Source organism: Aedes albopictus, chromosome 1, assembly GCF_035046485.1.
Source record: "Aedes albopictus strain Foshan chromosome 1, AalbF5, whole genome shotgun sequence".
Taxonomy (NCBI): Eukaryota; Metazoa; Arthropoda; class Insecta; order Diptera; family Culicidae; genus Aedes; species Aedes albopictus.
Genome location: NC_085136.1, coordinates 93839657 through 93853318, shown reverse-complemented (window position 1 = coordinate 93853318; position 13662 = coordinate 93839657). Strand labels below are relative to the sequence as shown.

The 13662-nt window shown below is 40.7% G+C and overlaps 1 protein-coding gene across 6 annotated transcripts in view; it reads right to left on the bottom strand.

Moving 5' to 3' along the window:
- Positions 1-13662, bottom strand: part of LOC109427360 (salivary glue protein Sgs-3) — a 155274-nt gene that overhangs the window by 92473 nt on the left and 49139 nt on the right. For 3 of the 6 annotated variants that reach the window (XM_062845049.1, XM_019702895.3, XM_062845050.1), the window contains one exon: positions 2332-2571. In XM_062845049.1, coding sequence (XP_062701033.1) covers positions 2332-2466 — 135 coding nt within the window. In that variant the 5' untranslated portion in view covers positions 2467-2571. Of the gene's footprint in view, positions 1-2331; positions 2572-2700; positions 3098-3519; positions 3730-13662 lie in introns of those variants that run through there. The other 3 variants (XM_019702896.3, XM_019702894.3, XM_019702897.3) reach the window with 3 other exon arrangements.

Here is a 13662-nt window from a genome sequence, read left to right as displayed (position 1 = left end):
ACACATGTCACAAAAGAGTGTCGACAGCGCAGGTTTTTGGTTGGACACGAGTCATTTTCAAGTTATTCTGCCTTTGTGTTAGTATTACATGAATGCAGCTCCGGTACAACCAAAAATCTGTGCTGCCGATACTTCTTTGTGACATGTGTGCTGCTTGGGCTGGATCCCGGACTAAACTTCTGGATGAATCTTTAAATGAGTTTGCGAAGGACTTCCAAAAGTCCATAAATGATTCTTGAGGATTCCACTGAAGGCATCCGTGGAAGAAAACTCAGAAGTGACTTTTTTCAGGAATCCTTAGCAGGCATTTCTAGGAGGGAATCCCTAATGGCATTTCTGGAATTGAGCTTGAGCTTGAGCTTGATTGACCGCCCGTGGATGCTACTCCAGTATCGCCAGACCAGCTACACTCACACAAGGACCAATGAGATAACTGTTGGGGACTAGCAGGCATCTTCAGTGTGTGAGCGTTGGTGATCTTCTATTTTTAGGCGACAATGGCGCCTGCCACGTCAGGTTGCAGGTCAATGTGGGGTAGGGGTAAGGAAGTGATGATTGCAATCGTTTGTATCCACATCTGGCCGAATATACCTCTGCGCCAGCACAAATTCATGCGGATGTTGGAGTGTTGGTGGGAATTGGTTGGCAGAAGGTTCACACATTGGTGTGTGGATACCAGGGGAAGGTGATAGAATTGTGTGTTTTTATTATTTTAAAGATGTGCGGCACAGTTCGCTTGATTGCATAACTTGTAGGCGTTTTTCTAATAGGATTGTGACACTGTGCTGTGAAAGTTTGGAAGGAAGGGAAACGGCTTTTTCAACCCGTTTCTGTTCTAGCGACGGCTATGAACATGTTTATATACATGAGTTGTATATGTAGAGAGCAGAGAGAAAGTATATAGAAAGATACAAAGTAGGAGGAAAGGGACGGGCCAGGGATTGAACCCAGGACCTTCTGCATATAAATCAGAAGCGGTAGCCACTAGACCACCAAGCCCGTCTCTGGAATTATCGACAAATTATTTCTTGGAGAAACCTCCAGATACAAATTATGAAGATTCTAGAAAAGGGTCTCCAACTAGCCTAGTGATTAGAGCTATGGATTGCCAATCCGGAGACGGCGGGTTCGACTCCCGTTCTGATCGGGGTATTCATGGAATGCCATATTCGGGATTTTATCTGCAGTTGGAGCCCTCTCAATACTGCAATCAATTCCACTACACTGTTAGTTTACCTTCAGTGTACTGAGTCTGGAAACTCTCCTATTCGGAAAGATCTTTGACTTAACCGGAAATCATATCCGTCGCTAAAGGATTAACCTTAAGCTGGCTGGAGATTCATAGAAAACACTAATAAGTAACTCTCAGTCCAAATTACCTATTTATTAAATTATAATAAAATGATAATCCCACATTAACATATCAGCAAGGAAACACAAATCGATCGATGGAAACACACATTAAGTTATCATTCGCCACTCACGAAAAAAAAACTTCCATTAACTAGGAAATCAAACGGGTATTTCACCCGAATCACTTGAACGCAACTCATTGATCGCTGTGCCAAATCACTTCCTGCCGATCATTATCGAGGCGCGATGCTACCGTACCCATCCGTACTACGATCGTCGCCATTCCAGCATGCAATTACGCATAACTGCACCCGAATGCGCAGCGCATTTCACAAGCATGCACCGCACAGCAATCGCATCGCGATCAACTCCCCATCGATCGCGGCGCGGGGCGGCGGCGACGGCAGGTTGATCTTGATCTTCCGGCTTATCACACAATTGTTGAACTTGAGATGCTTATCTTCGGCGTGCGGCTCTAATTATGATTGAACTTGAAACGGGTACGGACACGTGTTCTTTCTCTCGCAATAACAATAGAGCATCATCACGGTCCCGGCCCAGCACGCTGTTTTCCCATACGCCCACTCGCCCCTTACCAAGTACGCGCGCGCCCGCAACAATTAACACCTGCCAGCGTGTATGCAAAGCGATCGGCGGTGCGCACAATGTCACTCACTCACTTGCCTGCAACGATCGAGCCTTCTACGGCGCGCGAGTGACCTTGACTCCGAGGCGATAACTGATGCGTCCTTTCACTTGTTCACTCACTTGTTCGCACTGCTGTTCCGACCGAAATTCGGCGCGAGTTTGCGCGGACACTTTCGATCAAGCGTGGATGACGAGACTTCGCGCGGTTGAGTGATCTTTTGAAAAAGTCAATTGGGTTGTTGGGAAAGTTGCGAAACGGATCAACTGATGATCGTTCAAAATCAATAGAATAAGGTCATAGAGAGTAGGTACAGAGAGATCACCACTAACCTCGGCTCCAACAAGCTCGACGTCGCTGAGTTCGGTGTCGCCGCGCTTCACCCGGACATTGCTGGGAGCGGCCAGGGCGCAGGCGCCAAGGCACAGGACCACCAACACACTCGTACTCCAACTGAATGGCTTCATGGTTTCAAGTTTCGGAAGATCGTCGAATCACTGCTCGAATACTGGTTCCTTGGCGGTGGCGGCAGATTGTCCCGGTGGGTTCTCCTCTGAGCTGGACACTTCAGTCTGCGAAATACACGGTGAAAGAAAGCGTTCAACGAAAAAGGAAGTTAGTTTGGGGCGGGTTAAACAGAGCGTGACAGGTATGTAAAGGAAATGCAATGCAATGCAATAAAAAAAAGAATCGACACAAACAATATTCCAAGTAGGTCCAATGTGTGATGTGAGCCCGCGCGAGGTGTGCCTCAAACCAATCCAAACGGCGTAATGATCGGTTGGCCCCAGCCGGAGTTGCCTTTTGCCGCGGCGTCGAACACCTCGAGCAGAAACCGCACACGGGCTAAGGCAATCACTGATCGCGATCAATTTGGTTATTTTTTGCCTTTTTTCCATAGCCGCCGCAGCCGCATTCGCCACTTTTTTTGTGTGGCTCAACCAGCTGGTGCAGTGCGGTGCAGCAGCAGCAGTCGGGCTTCGGAAAGCTCACGGCCGAGGTAGCTTTCCGAGCGCTGCGCTGCTGGCGGCTCCAAACGAAAGCGAGGGTGATCGATCGTCGGGCGGCCGACTCCCACCTTCACCACCGTTTGACGATCGCGACGATCGTGATCGTTAGCTGAAATTTCGGCAAAAAAGCTCACTCTCTTCTCTGGGGAAAGATTACTCTCTCGCATCGACGTTAGAAGAGAGTCACGCACGAAAGCTCGACAGCGTTGCCAAGTCATCGGAAAACCCTGAACATCCATGGAATTGAGAATGTTTCATGCGACCAACTCCCATACAGATGAAATCTACAATCTTCTATGTACTGTTCTGCAAATTTCCCAGGATTTACATAACCAAGGTCAATCTTCTACCAGTCACTGTCAATCTAAAGATTGCAAGGAACCCTGCCAACACGGGAGCTCGATCAGTCGATCACCCACTCTCACCAAGAGAGTGTGGTGAAAATCACCCGCACTTCAGTCGAAGTGGTGAATAGGCCCTGCACCCAAAAAGCTAATAAACACAAATTACCTGCTTCTGCTCTTGATGCTGTTACTCCGCCGCAACCGTTTCTACAATATCTCGTTGACTGGAGGAAAACTGGTTTTTCTTTGGAGACAGCTTCACTCCAATCTCCACTGTTTGCATATGTCTCAACAACTAATCCGATCGATCCAGTCCCACCAACTCTCCAACTCAACACAAACCTGATCCAATGGTGCTAAATGGTAAAGTGAACTACTAACTAAAAGGAACCACCCGTTTTGTAGTCATAGCCGCCCGGCCCCGAGGAAGGTTCTATAGCCGCGCCGCTTCAACCTTCCGTCGGTGGTCCGATCTAGAGCATCTGAGGGTTTGCTTGGAGGCGTCGTCGTCGTCGTCGTCGGCAGGTGACACCGAAAAGGAGGCGAACCGAGGAACCCTTGATCGGCGGATCGGGTCGAATCGACACCGACGATGAGTTGCACGCGAGGATTAGAATCGAAGCTTAGGCAAAATGTGGGCTTTCAACGAGATGGAAATCGGTCCAGCAGGTAGCTGTGACATTGATTCGATGGCACGGGGTTTGTTGTTGTTGCGACGTTGAGCTGTTGTTTTGGCAAGGACGCGACTTCATCTGGTGAAGTTCATTGAAAAGTGAAACTGGTTTAGTTGGTGTGCCTAATTCTCTGGTCGTTTTAGCTGAGTCATGTTCACGATTTATGGTAATCGGAACTGTGAGTTCCCAATTTGTTCTGTACTGAACACATCGATTAGTTGCGTTAGGGTGATTCGCCAAACGCTCAAAACTATTCAAATGATGAATACTTTCTGAAAATTTCGAGAGTACCCAAGAACTTGAGTATACGTCATTAGATCTACCTTCATTTTTGGTAGTCTCTAAGAGTTTTATGACTAACCCAACCCAGCCAACACGAAGTCGTGGAGGCCATATACCAGGGTGGCCAGCGAACCGGGAAAACCGGGAGAACCGGGAAAAAGCCGGGAATTCGGAATCACCGGGAAAAAACCGGGAAATATTCGGGAATTCAGATTGCCACCGGGAAAATTTTGCATTTCCAGGAATAATTCCATACTGCTCTATTATTTCTAATTATTAATCACTTTTTTATCATCCATGAAAATAATCTGTAATGCCAAGCATGTTGCTGGTTTAACAGAAGTTGCAATATTTCGATATATTTTATTGAAAATACGACTTGCGTTATATTTAGATGTTGAGAATTTTAAAATCATAATATCGGTTGCTGAAGTCGATCTGTTAAGTCATTTTAAAAGTTATAACTGTTTTTATTCTTAGTTTTCAGCAAATTAAGAAGAAACAATAATTTATAATTCCTGCGTAATAATGTAAAGAGTTTCAGTAATCTTTAGTAAAGGGCAATCTTCCTCTGAATTAGTCTTGTATCGATGTCACCAAAATACAATAATGCTAAAAAAACTAACAAGGGCACTCACATGTTTCTTTTCACTTGCCTACATCAAATTGAAATTGTGGGAAATGTATTTTAACAACAGCAACAAGGAATTGATGTAAGACAGACTAAATGGAGTAAATAGGACGTTGTCGTTGGCTAAATTTTAACAACAGTTATGTACAACTAAACTGAAACCTAGAATCAGTATTTTTACTTGGCCAAACGTAATTCTAAGCAGTTTTTTTTGGCAAGTGTTACTAAAACAAATAATGTTATTATATGGAACATGAGAGACGAACACAAAACAATAAAGCCTATAGGCTTTCTGAAAAAAAAATGTTAAATTGTTAAAAGTAATTAACGATTGCTCAAAGGAATTCAGCAAAGGCCAGTTTCGTGTTCAAAAGGAATCGCTCAAGAAAGTTTTAGACCAATTCCTGGAATAAAAATTCCACAGTGACAGCCATTTGAATTGTCATTCCTTTGCAACTGCGTACTGCGTAAGAAAAACGGTTTCTTGGGCGATTCATGCAAGCATTTCTGTTATATAATTGCTTTCCATCAAAAGTTTGAATATTTTTCAAAGAAGCCTGTGTGCCAAAAATGGCTGAATCTGAACATGTTGTTTAAATTAAGTTGATATGAAACATCTTCAAAATTTTAACACAAGTATCAGGCATACTGTATCAATTCTAGTGGAAATGATGTTTTGACGTTCAAACTAAAAATGAGAAGAAATGTGAAAGTACTTTACAGTTGCAAAAATGTACATGTACAGTTTTTACAGAAACCTATGTTTCATTGGCATTGCAAAAAAAAATGTCATCAGGAATTAAAATTCTTAAGAGATTATTTCTGAATTTTACCCAAAAGAATCTCTTGTAGTTCACCCAGGAGTTTAATTGAAAATTCAAACATATGTTAGTTCTGAAATTTATCCTGGAACAGCTCCTGAACTGATTATTCAACACAAGTAAACAAGCAAGTAAAACCGGGAAAAAATGAAAATTTCGGGAAAAAAACCGGGAGAAAACCGGGAAATCAAAATCTGAAATTCACTGGCCACCCTGCCATATACGTATATGCTTCCATTTAACCGCGTATAAAGAGTACGCATATCGCCTCCACTTTAGCATGGCAGCCAATTAAACGCCCCATAATAAATTCAAAAGTTTCCATAAATAATTCGAAAATTGCCAATAAAGAAGTAAGGGTGGGAGCAATAATAAACTATGAAATTTCCATAAACAAATCAAAAAGTGCATAAATAAATCAAAACTTCCCATAAATAATTGATTTTCGAGCAATAAAAAATGCCAGAATTTCCACAAATAAATCAACAATTGCAATAAAAAACTACATTTTTCCAACAAAAAAATTCGAACATACTACATCACAGAACTATTATGCTAGAAAGACTGAAACTATGTGTGCAATTAAACAGACAATCGCTTGCTGTCCGAACTCGCTAACGCTCGTCGGACTTTAAAAAGGGATAACATCTCTGTTCGCATTCTACCGGGCAAATTCTTGGATCTGTGGATTGCCTAGATCCGAATCGACGCAGTTACGGCGCGTCGGATTTCGGAAACTTCGGCGGCCTTCTGCCGCCTCAGTTCCTCAATCCTCTTTGCGGCTTCGCCGCATGGCTCGGCCGAAACTTTTACTTTACACATTGTTTCGTATATATTGCTAAATTTTCAGTTGTTTTTTTGATGTTTTTCAATTGGGAATTTTTGAATTATTTATGGAAAAATCAGATTTATTTATGGAAAATTTAAACTTTTCTGTTGGAAAAAAATGTACAGTCGAACCTCCATGAGTCGATGTTCCTTGACTCGATATCGACTCATGGAGGTAAATTTTTCCATACTGGAAAATAATTTCTGGGTTACTATGATGGTCCCCTCAAAAAGCTTCCCAAAGGATTTTTGTTCCACTACTCGATATTTCCTTGAGTCGATGGTCCCTTCAATATCGACTCATGGAGGTTTTACTGTAGTTATTTATTGAAATTTTTGAATTATTTGGGGAAATTCCGACATTTTTTATTGCTCGAAAATCAATTATTTATGGGAAATTTTGATTTATTTATGCACTTTTTGATTTGTTTATGGAAATTTTATAGTTTATTATTGCTCCCACCCTTACTTCTTTATTGGAAATTTCTGATTTTGGTATGGAAAATGATGAATTTTCTATGAGTTGTTTATATTTTAGCCCTTTAGCATCCTATTTAACTTCATATGCGATCGTGTGTCGGCTGGAAAGTTACATACTCACACATCCTCTAGCATCTATGTACTAACAAGTTTTAGATTTTATGATTGTACAGAAGTATTCAAGAACTTCCTGTAATTTAGTCCATTTGATCTACAAGCTTAATCAGTGATCTATTTCTCCATTATGAATGAACTTTGTGCTTGCACAGCCTCATGTAGCTATGATCTATTAAGTGATTAGTTCAATGATTATTTAAAGGTCTCCAAGAACTCCCTTGAGTAAAAGTCATCGAATGTACGAGAGCTACACGTTGTATCAAAGAGCAATATGCATGAGGTTCATACTCATACAGCCTCTGGCATCTATGTTCTATCAAGTCTTAGGTTTTATGATTGTATAGAAGTATCCAAAAACTTTCTGGAATTTGTGTCATCTGACCTACAAGCGTAATCAGTGGTGAGTTCAATGATTCCCCAGCGTCTCCAAGAACTCCCATGAATAAAAATCATCGAATCTACAAGAGCTACAAGTTGTTTCTAAGGGCAAGATGAATGAGGTTCATACTCACACAGCCTTAGGCCGCCTATGTTTTATCAAGTCTAAAGTTCTATGATTGTATAGAAGTATCCAAGAACACTCTGGTGTTTATTGCATATCCTCGCGTAACTGACCGCACGTCAAGTGGAGAATTCATTATTTGTTTGAAAAACTACAATAAAGCTCTTGAGTATAGGTCATCGGATCAACGAGATCTACTAGTTGTATCTAAGGGCATTATGGATGAGGCTCATACTCATATAGACTCAGACTGTGTTTAATCGAACCTTAAGTTCTATTATTGTATGTGAGTATTCGAGAATTCCAGGAGTTCAGGCCATCTGATCTACTAATGTATTGAAACGCTTCTGGAACCCCCATGAAATTTTCGTGAAAAACACTTGAGACACTTTAAACCTCCTGAAACGCCCTGGAACGCATTGAAACCCTTTGAAGAGCCTCTGAAGCCGCCATGAAATCACAAACAAATTCACCTGCGAGCCTCTGAAGCCCACTTAAACCACTCAGAAACCTCATTAAACGTCCTGAAACGCATGCAAACGCCTTAAAAGACTTTGAAACGCTACGAAACGCCTCTTAACCTCCATAAAATCTCCGTGAAATTCACATGAGAGCCTCTAAAGTCCCACTAAAACCTTTCTGATACCCCCAGAAACGCCCTGAAATGCATTGAAACGCTTTGAAACGTTTTGAAACGCCTCTCTTAAAACCCGTCTGTAACCTCCTAAAACGCCCTGAAACGCATTTAAATGCCTTAACGCCATTTAAATTCTTAGGAAACTTCAAGAAATTCAAAAGAGGGCCCCTGAAATCCTTCTGAAAACTCCTGAAAGCCCTAATACACCATGGAATGCCTTCAAACACATCTGAAACTCCTATTAAATCTCCGTGTAGTTCACCTGCGAGTCTTTGAAGCCTCTTAAGACCTCTGAAACCTTTTGAAGCGCCTTGAGACGCATCTAAACGCCTTGAACTTGAAACGCCTTGCATCGCTTTGAAACGTCTCTGAAATCCCCTTGAAATCTCCGTGAAACTTACCTGAGAGTCTCTGAAGCCCCATAAAACCTCTCTTAAATCACCCAAAATGCCATGAAACGTCTCTGATGATCCCATGAAATCTTTATGAAACTCACATCCTAAAGCCTATTAAGTCCCCAAAAATCCCTCTGAAACCTCTTGAAATGGCCTGAGCCGCCATGAAACGCTTTGGGCCGGCTCTGAAAATGGCCCGAGAACCTCCGAAGCCTCCTAAAACACCTCTCAAACGTCTCATGCCTCAAAACGGTTTATGTTATTAATTTGGGGACCTTAAGTAGATCACATTATCTATTTAAAAACAGATATTGAAAAGCTTGTACCGCTGATGACACGAAAACTGCACAGTTTTTTTTTTTTAATTTATTTAAAAAAATTGCAGTAACGAAAGAAGCCTTAAGCTTTGCTGACAATCCGGCCACAAATATCAAAACCACACCATAGTTACTAGAGCTACTAAGCTACCGAGCCAATTAATGACACGGCAATTAAGTTGTCATAAAGTAGTTTCAAACAATAAATAAATCGCGGAGCGGACCTGGTGTGGTGGTTAGAACACTTGACTATCACGCCGAGGACCTGGGATCGAATCCCACTCCCAACATACTCACAAAATGTGAGTTCTTCCTTCGGAAGGGAAGTAAAGCGTGGGTCCCGAGATGAACTAGCCTAGGGTTAAAAATCTCGTTAATACAGACAAAGAAAAAAGCTTTCGCTCGTCGTACATATGTACAGCAGAGATGCTTATATTTGTGGTTGAGGGGAAGATGATATAGATCGATAAGATTTGAAATACCTTATGACAACTAAATTACCATCGGGTGCTCCATTCGGGTTTCAGGAGGCTTGAGGAACGTTCGAGGGGTTTCTAAGGTTTATGGGCGTTCCAAGGGGTTCCAGGGAGCTTAAGAAGCGTCTCATGGGTATTCCAGGTAGATCCAGGAGCGTTCTATGGGCTTTTCGGGACGTTTCAGAGATTGTCAAGAGGTATCAGAGGCATTCCGAGAAGTTTCAGGTGTTTCAAGGGTTTTCAGGGGTGTTCACGGGCTTTCAGGAAACCGAGGTGCATTCCAGGGCTTCCAAGGAGTACCACTGACGTTCAAGGATGTCCCAGTGGGTTTTATGAGGGGGAGGGGGGTGTTATGGAGACGTTCTAGAGCGTGCCAGGCATCTTCATGAGGTTTTCAAATGGTTTCAGGGGCGTTCCAGGAAGTTTTGGGGTGTTCTAGGGAGTTTCGAGGGGTCCCAGGGGCGTTCCAGAGGTGTTGCAGGGGTTTCAGGGGAGTTCCATGGAGTTTCAGGCATTTTCAGGGTGTTTCTTCGGATATGAGGAGTTTTTAGGGGCAATTTTGGGATTCCTAAGTAGTTTTTTGTCTTTATTAACGAGATTTTTAACGCGGAACTAGTTTATATCGGTTCCTAAGGAGTTTCAGGGACGTTTCAAAAAGTTTCAGATATGTTTAAGGGGTTTCAGGGGATCACAGGGGTATTCCAGTGGGATTCAATGTGTTTTGGGAGACTACCATGTGGTTCCATGGACGTTCCAGGGCATCCCAGCAGGTTTCAGGGAGTTTGAAGAGCGTTACAGGGGTTTTTAAGGACTTTTAGGGACATTCAGAGTAGTTTCAGAGGTGTTCCAGAGGGTTTTAGGGGATGGTTTCAGTGTGTTTAAGTGGATTTTAGAGGTTTCCAGGGGGTTCAATGAGCGATAATCATGTCTACATAAGGATGAACCAGCTTAAGGATGCGTTCAACATATGAGTTCCAGAGATCCAATACAATTGTTTTATTTCATGTTCAATGAAAATCAAATTCAATGGAAAGTTAAAGTTATTACTGGATCTAGATGTTAACTGGATTTGTTCTACTCGGAAACTTGGATTTCGGCTAACAGCAACTCATAATTGCCCTCAATCGGACTGGAAAGGGAACAAGACCATATAGTAACATTCTCGTGCTCATCAGTCTACCATGAACAGGGTATAAAAAAAGTGACAGCAGCGCAAAGGCAACCAGTTCGATAGAATAGAATTATAATAGAATACATCTATGCGCTTTACGAAGTGTAAGTATAGCTGCCAATGGGAATCACTCACGCAGTGGACAAAAGAGCTGTAAATTAAGTTCAGTGATTGAAGAAACAAAAAGAAATTCCTCCAACAATTCCTTCAGAAATATAACGGTGATTCTTCTTAGGATTTTTACGGTAATGCTTGAGGGATTTTTAGAAGTTTTTGCAGAGATTCGCCAGAAATTTATAAAAAGATTCTTGCAGGATATTCGCTGTGTATTCATCTATTCATTTTCTCTGAAATTTCTCTAACGATACCTCTAGGAATTCCTTCGTGAAGTGCTCCAGGATTTTTTTTTTTTTCAAATATCGTTTAGGGCTTTAATTAGAGTATTTCTACAAGACTTGCATTGGCGTAGCTAGGGGGGGTTCCAGGGGTGCCTGGCACCCCCTAGAATGAATTTGGCACCCCCTAGAATTTTGCCTTGATATTAGCCTTGATATTCGTTGATATTGAAATTAAAACTTCACACGATACTTCCAATATTTATTGATGGCGCATTTAAACAAAACTAAAGCTACAAACGCAATGACTTCATTGATAATTTTGCGTATTAGCGTTTTGGACTTATATTCTATAATTTAAGCACTAAAAATATGGTTTTCTGATTAATTTGTTCAAGACCCTTCAAATAGGATTATCCTAAGATGCTATATGAAATGTGTATCAGTTTTTCGGTTCTGGCAGTGGTTCGGGTGATTAATTTTAATTTAACCATTGACCCTAAAACTGCACCACGCTCGCGCTGTATGCGACGAGCTTGGTTTTTTGATCAGCAATTTCATTGGAAATTTCTTCTGAAATTTCAATGGCAACTCATCTAAATTTCCTTCCACAATTCCTTTTTCAGTTTCTTTGCAAACTTCTTTGGCAATTCGATGGCAATTTCTTTTGTAGTTATTTATGATTTCAGTGTATTTATAATTATTGCTTCCAAAAATTGCCTCGGCAATATGTCTATAATTTTTTTCTGCATTGTCTTTTTTAATTAATTCGGAAATTTCTTGGGGTATTCCTTTGGCTGCATCATCGATAATTTTTTCGGCGATTCCTTTGTGAATTACTTCGGTGTTCAGCACTTTCTTTGAGAATTCCTTTTGTTATTTATGTGCAAAATCTTACAGTAATGCCTTTCAGATCTTCGGCAATTTCATTGGAAGCTTTTTCGGTAATTCCTCTGAAAATTCCCTTGGCAGTATTTGGAAGTTTCGCAAACAATTATTTTTATAATTCCATGGGAACTCATTTCACAATTTCTTTTGTATATTATTTGGGGATTTTTCGGCTATTTCTTTGCGAATCTCTTCGGCCATTCCTTTGCAAATTCCCTGATAGTTCCTTCGGAAATTCAAAAATTCATAATTTACAACGGAATTGTGATGTTGCGGAATGGTGTTGCCGAATCAATTTGCAAAGAAAAACTCAAAAAGATTCTCAATAAAAAAAAACCATAATAAATCCAAAAAAATCCTGAAAAATTCCCAAAGAAATTGCAGGATACATTTCCATCAGAATTAAATAAGAAGTTTCCAAACAATTGGCAACTGTTTTAGAAACTTCTTAGGTAATTTTGATGGCAATTTATCCAGATTTTTTTTTGGGAATATATCAAGAACTCTTAGAAGAACTATTAAAGGCATCCTTGAAGAAATTATGGAAGCTTTCCGAAGAAAATTTCCATGAAACTTGTTACAAGTAATAAAAACATTTTTTTCTCAAAGGGGTTTTCAGAAAATCGGAAAATATGCCAAAAAAATTTTGAAAAAAAATTCCAAAGAATTGCTTGAGTAATTTTCTAAGAAATTACCGAACAATTTTCCAAATACCATGCCGGCGAAATTCTTAAAGGAATTATTAGCAAAATTATCAAAGGAATTTCTGATGGAATTTTAGAATGAGTTCCAAAAGGAATTGCCGAAGCAATTTTCAAGCAAATTCTGAAGGGATGTTCGAAATAATTCTGAAATAATTACCGAAGATTTTTTCAAAGAAATTCCTGAGGGATATCTATAAGGAATTTGCCGAAAAAGATTTTAAAGCATTACCTAAAAAGTTCCCAAAGCAGTAACAGAGCCGTAGCGTGATCCCATGGATTTCACTAGCGCATGGATTTGGCACATGGATTTCACTAGCGCACCTTTAATTTTTCCTACTCAGAGACTGTGCTGTATTTGCTCAAATAACAAGATGTTCATGATTATTTCACTAATTCATCAATAAATTTTGAGCAACCCATTGATAATTAGTTTCACCAGTTTCAATTAAAAATGAGTTGAGCAACAATACAATTATTGTTTTCCTAGTAAAACCAACACATTTCCTCGGTGGAACTATACTGGGCTGCACACGTGGCAATACTAGCGCCAAAAGCAAAGCAACGGCAAATTTCCCAAGTAACCGCTAGGCAGTAAAAAATGGTACCAAGTCGGCTCTATATGCGTATAAAGAACATGGTTAACAGAGCTATTAGGAACTACATATTTTAATAGGGCTGCTGAAAAGCCACTTTTGGCGAAATATTCGGCTGATAAGCGGCTAATTCCAACCGTTCGTACCGAGTCTCTGGTGATAGAATTGTCAAAAGTGGAACGAAGGAAAAATATAAAAAAAGATTTGTTTATCTCTTCTATTCTTCCCTCGCTTCTTTGACTTCCATCAGCGTTGATTTTTTTTTTGCTGCCTGATCCAGATTTCAACTGAAGTCCCTCGGGTTTCTCTTCTCAAGCAGATGTCCGTCATGTTCCCGCCTACTCCATCTGTGCATCATAAATTCAATATGCTCAAACCCATATTTAAATCGATAACGTGAAGCAGCATCATTTTTTTCTGTGAGCAGAAGTGTATCATCAGAAATTAAGATTCAACTA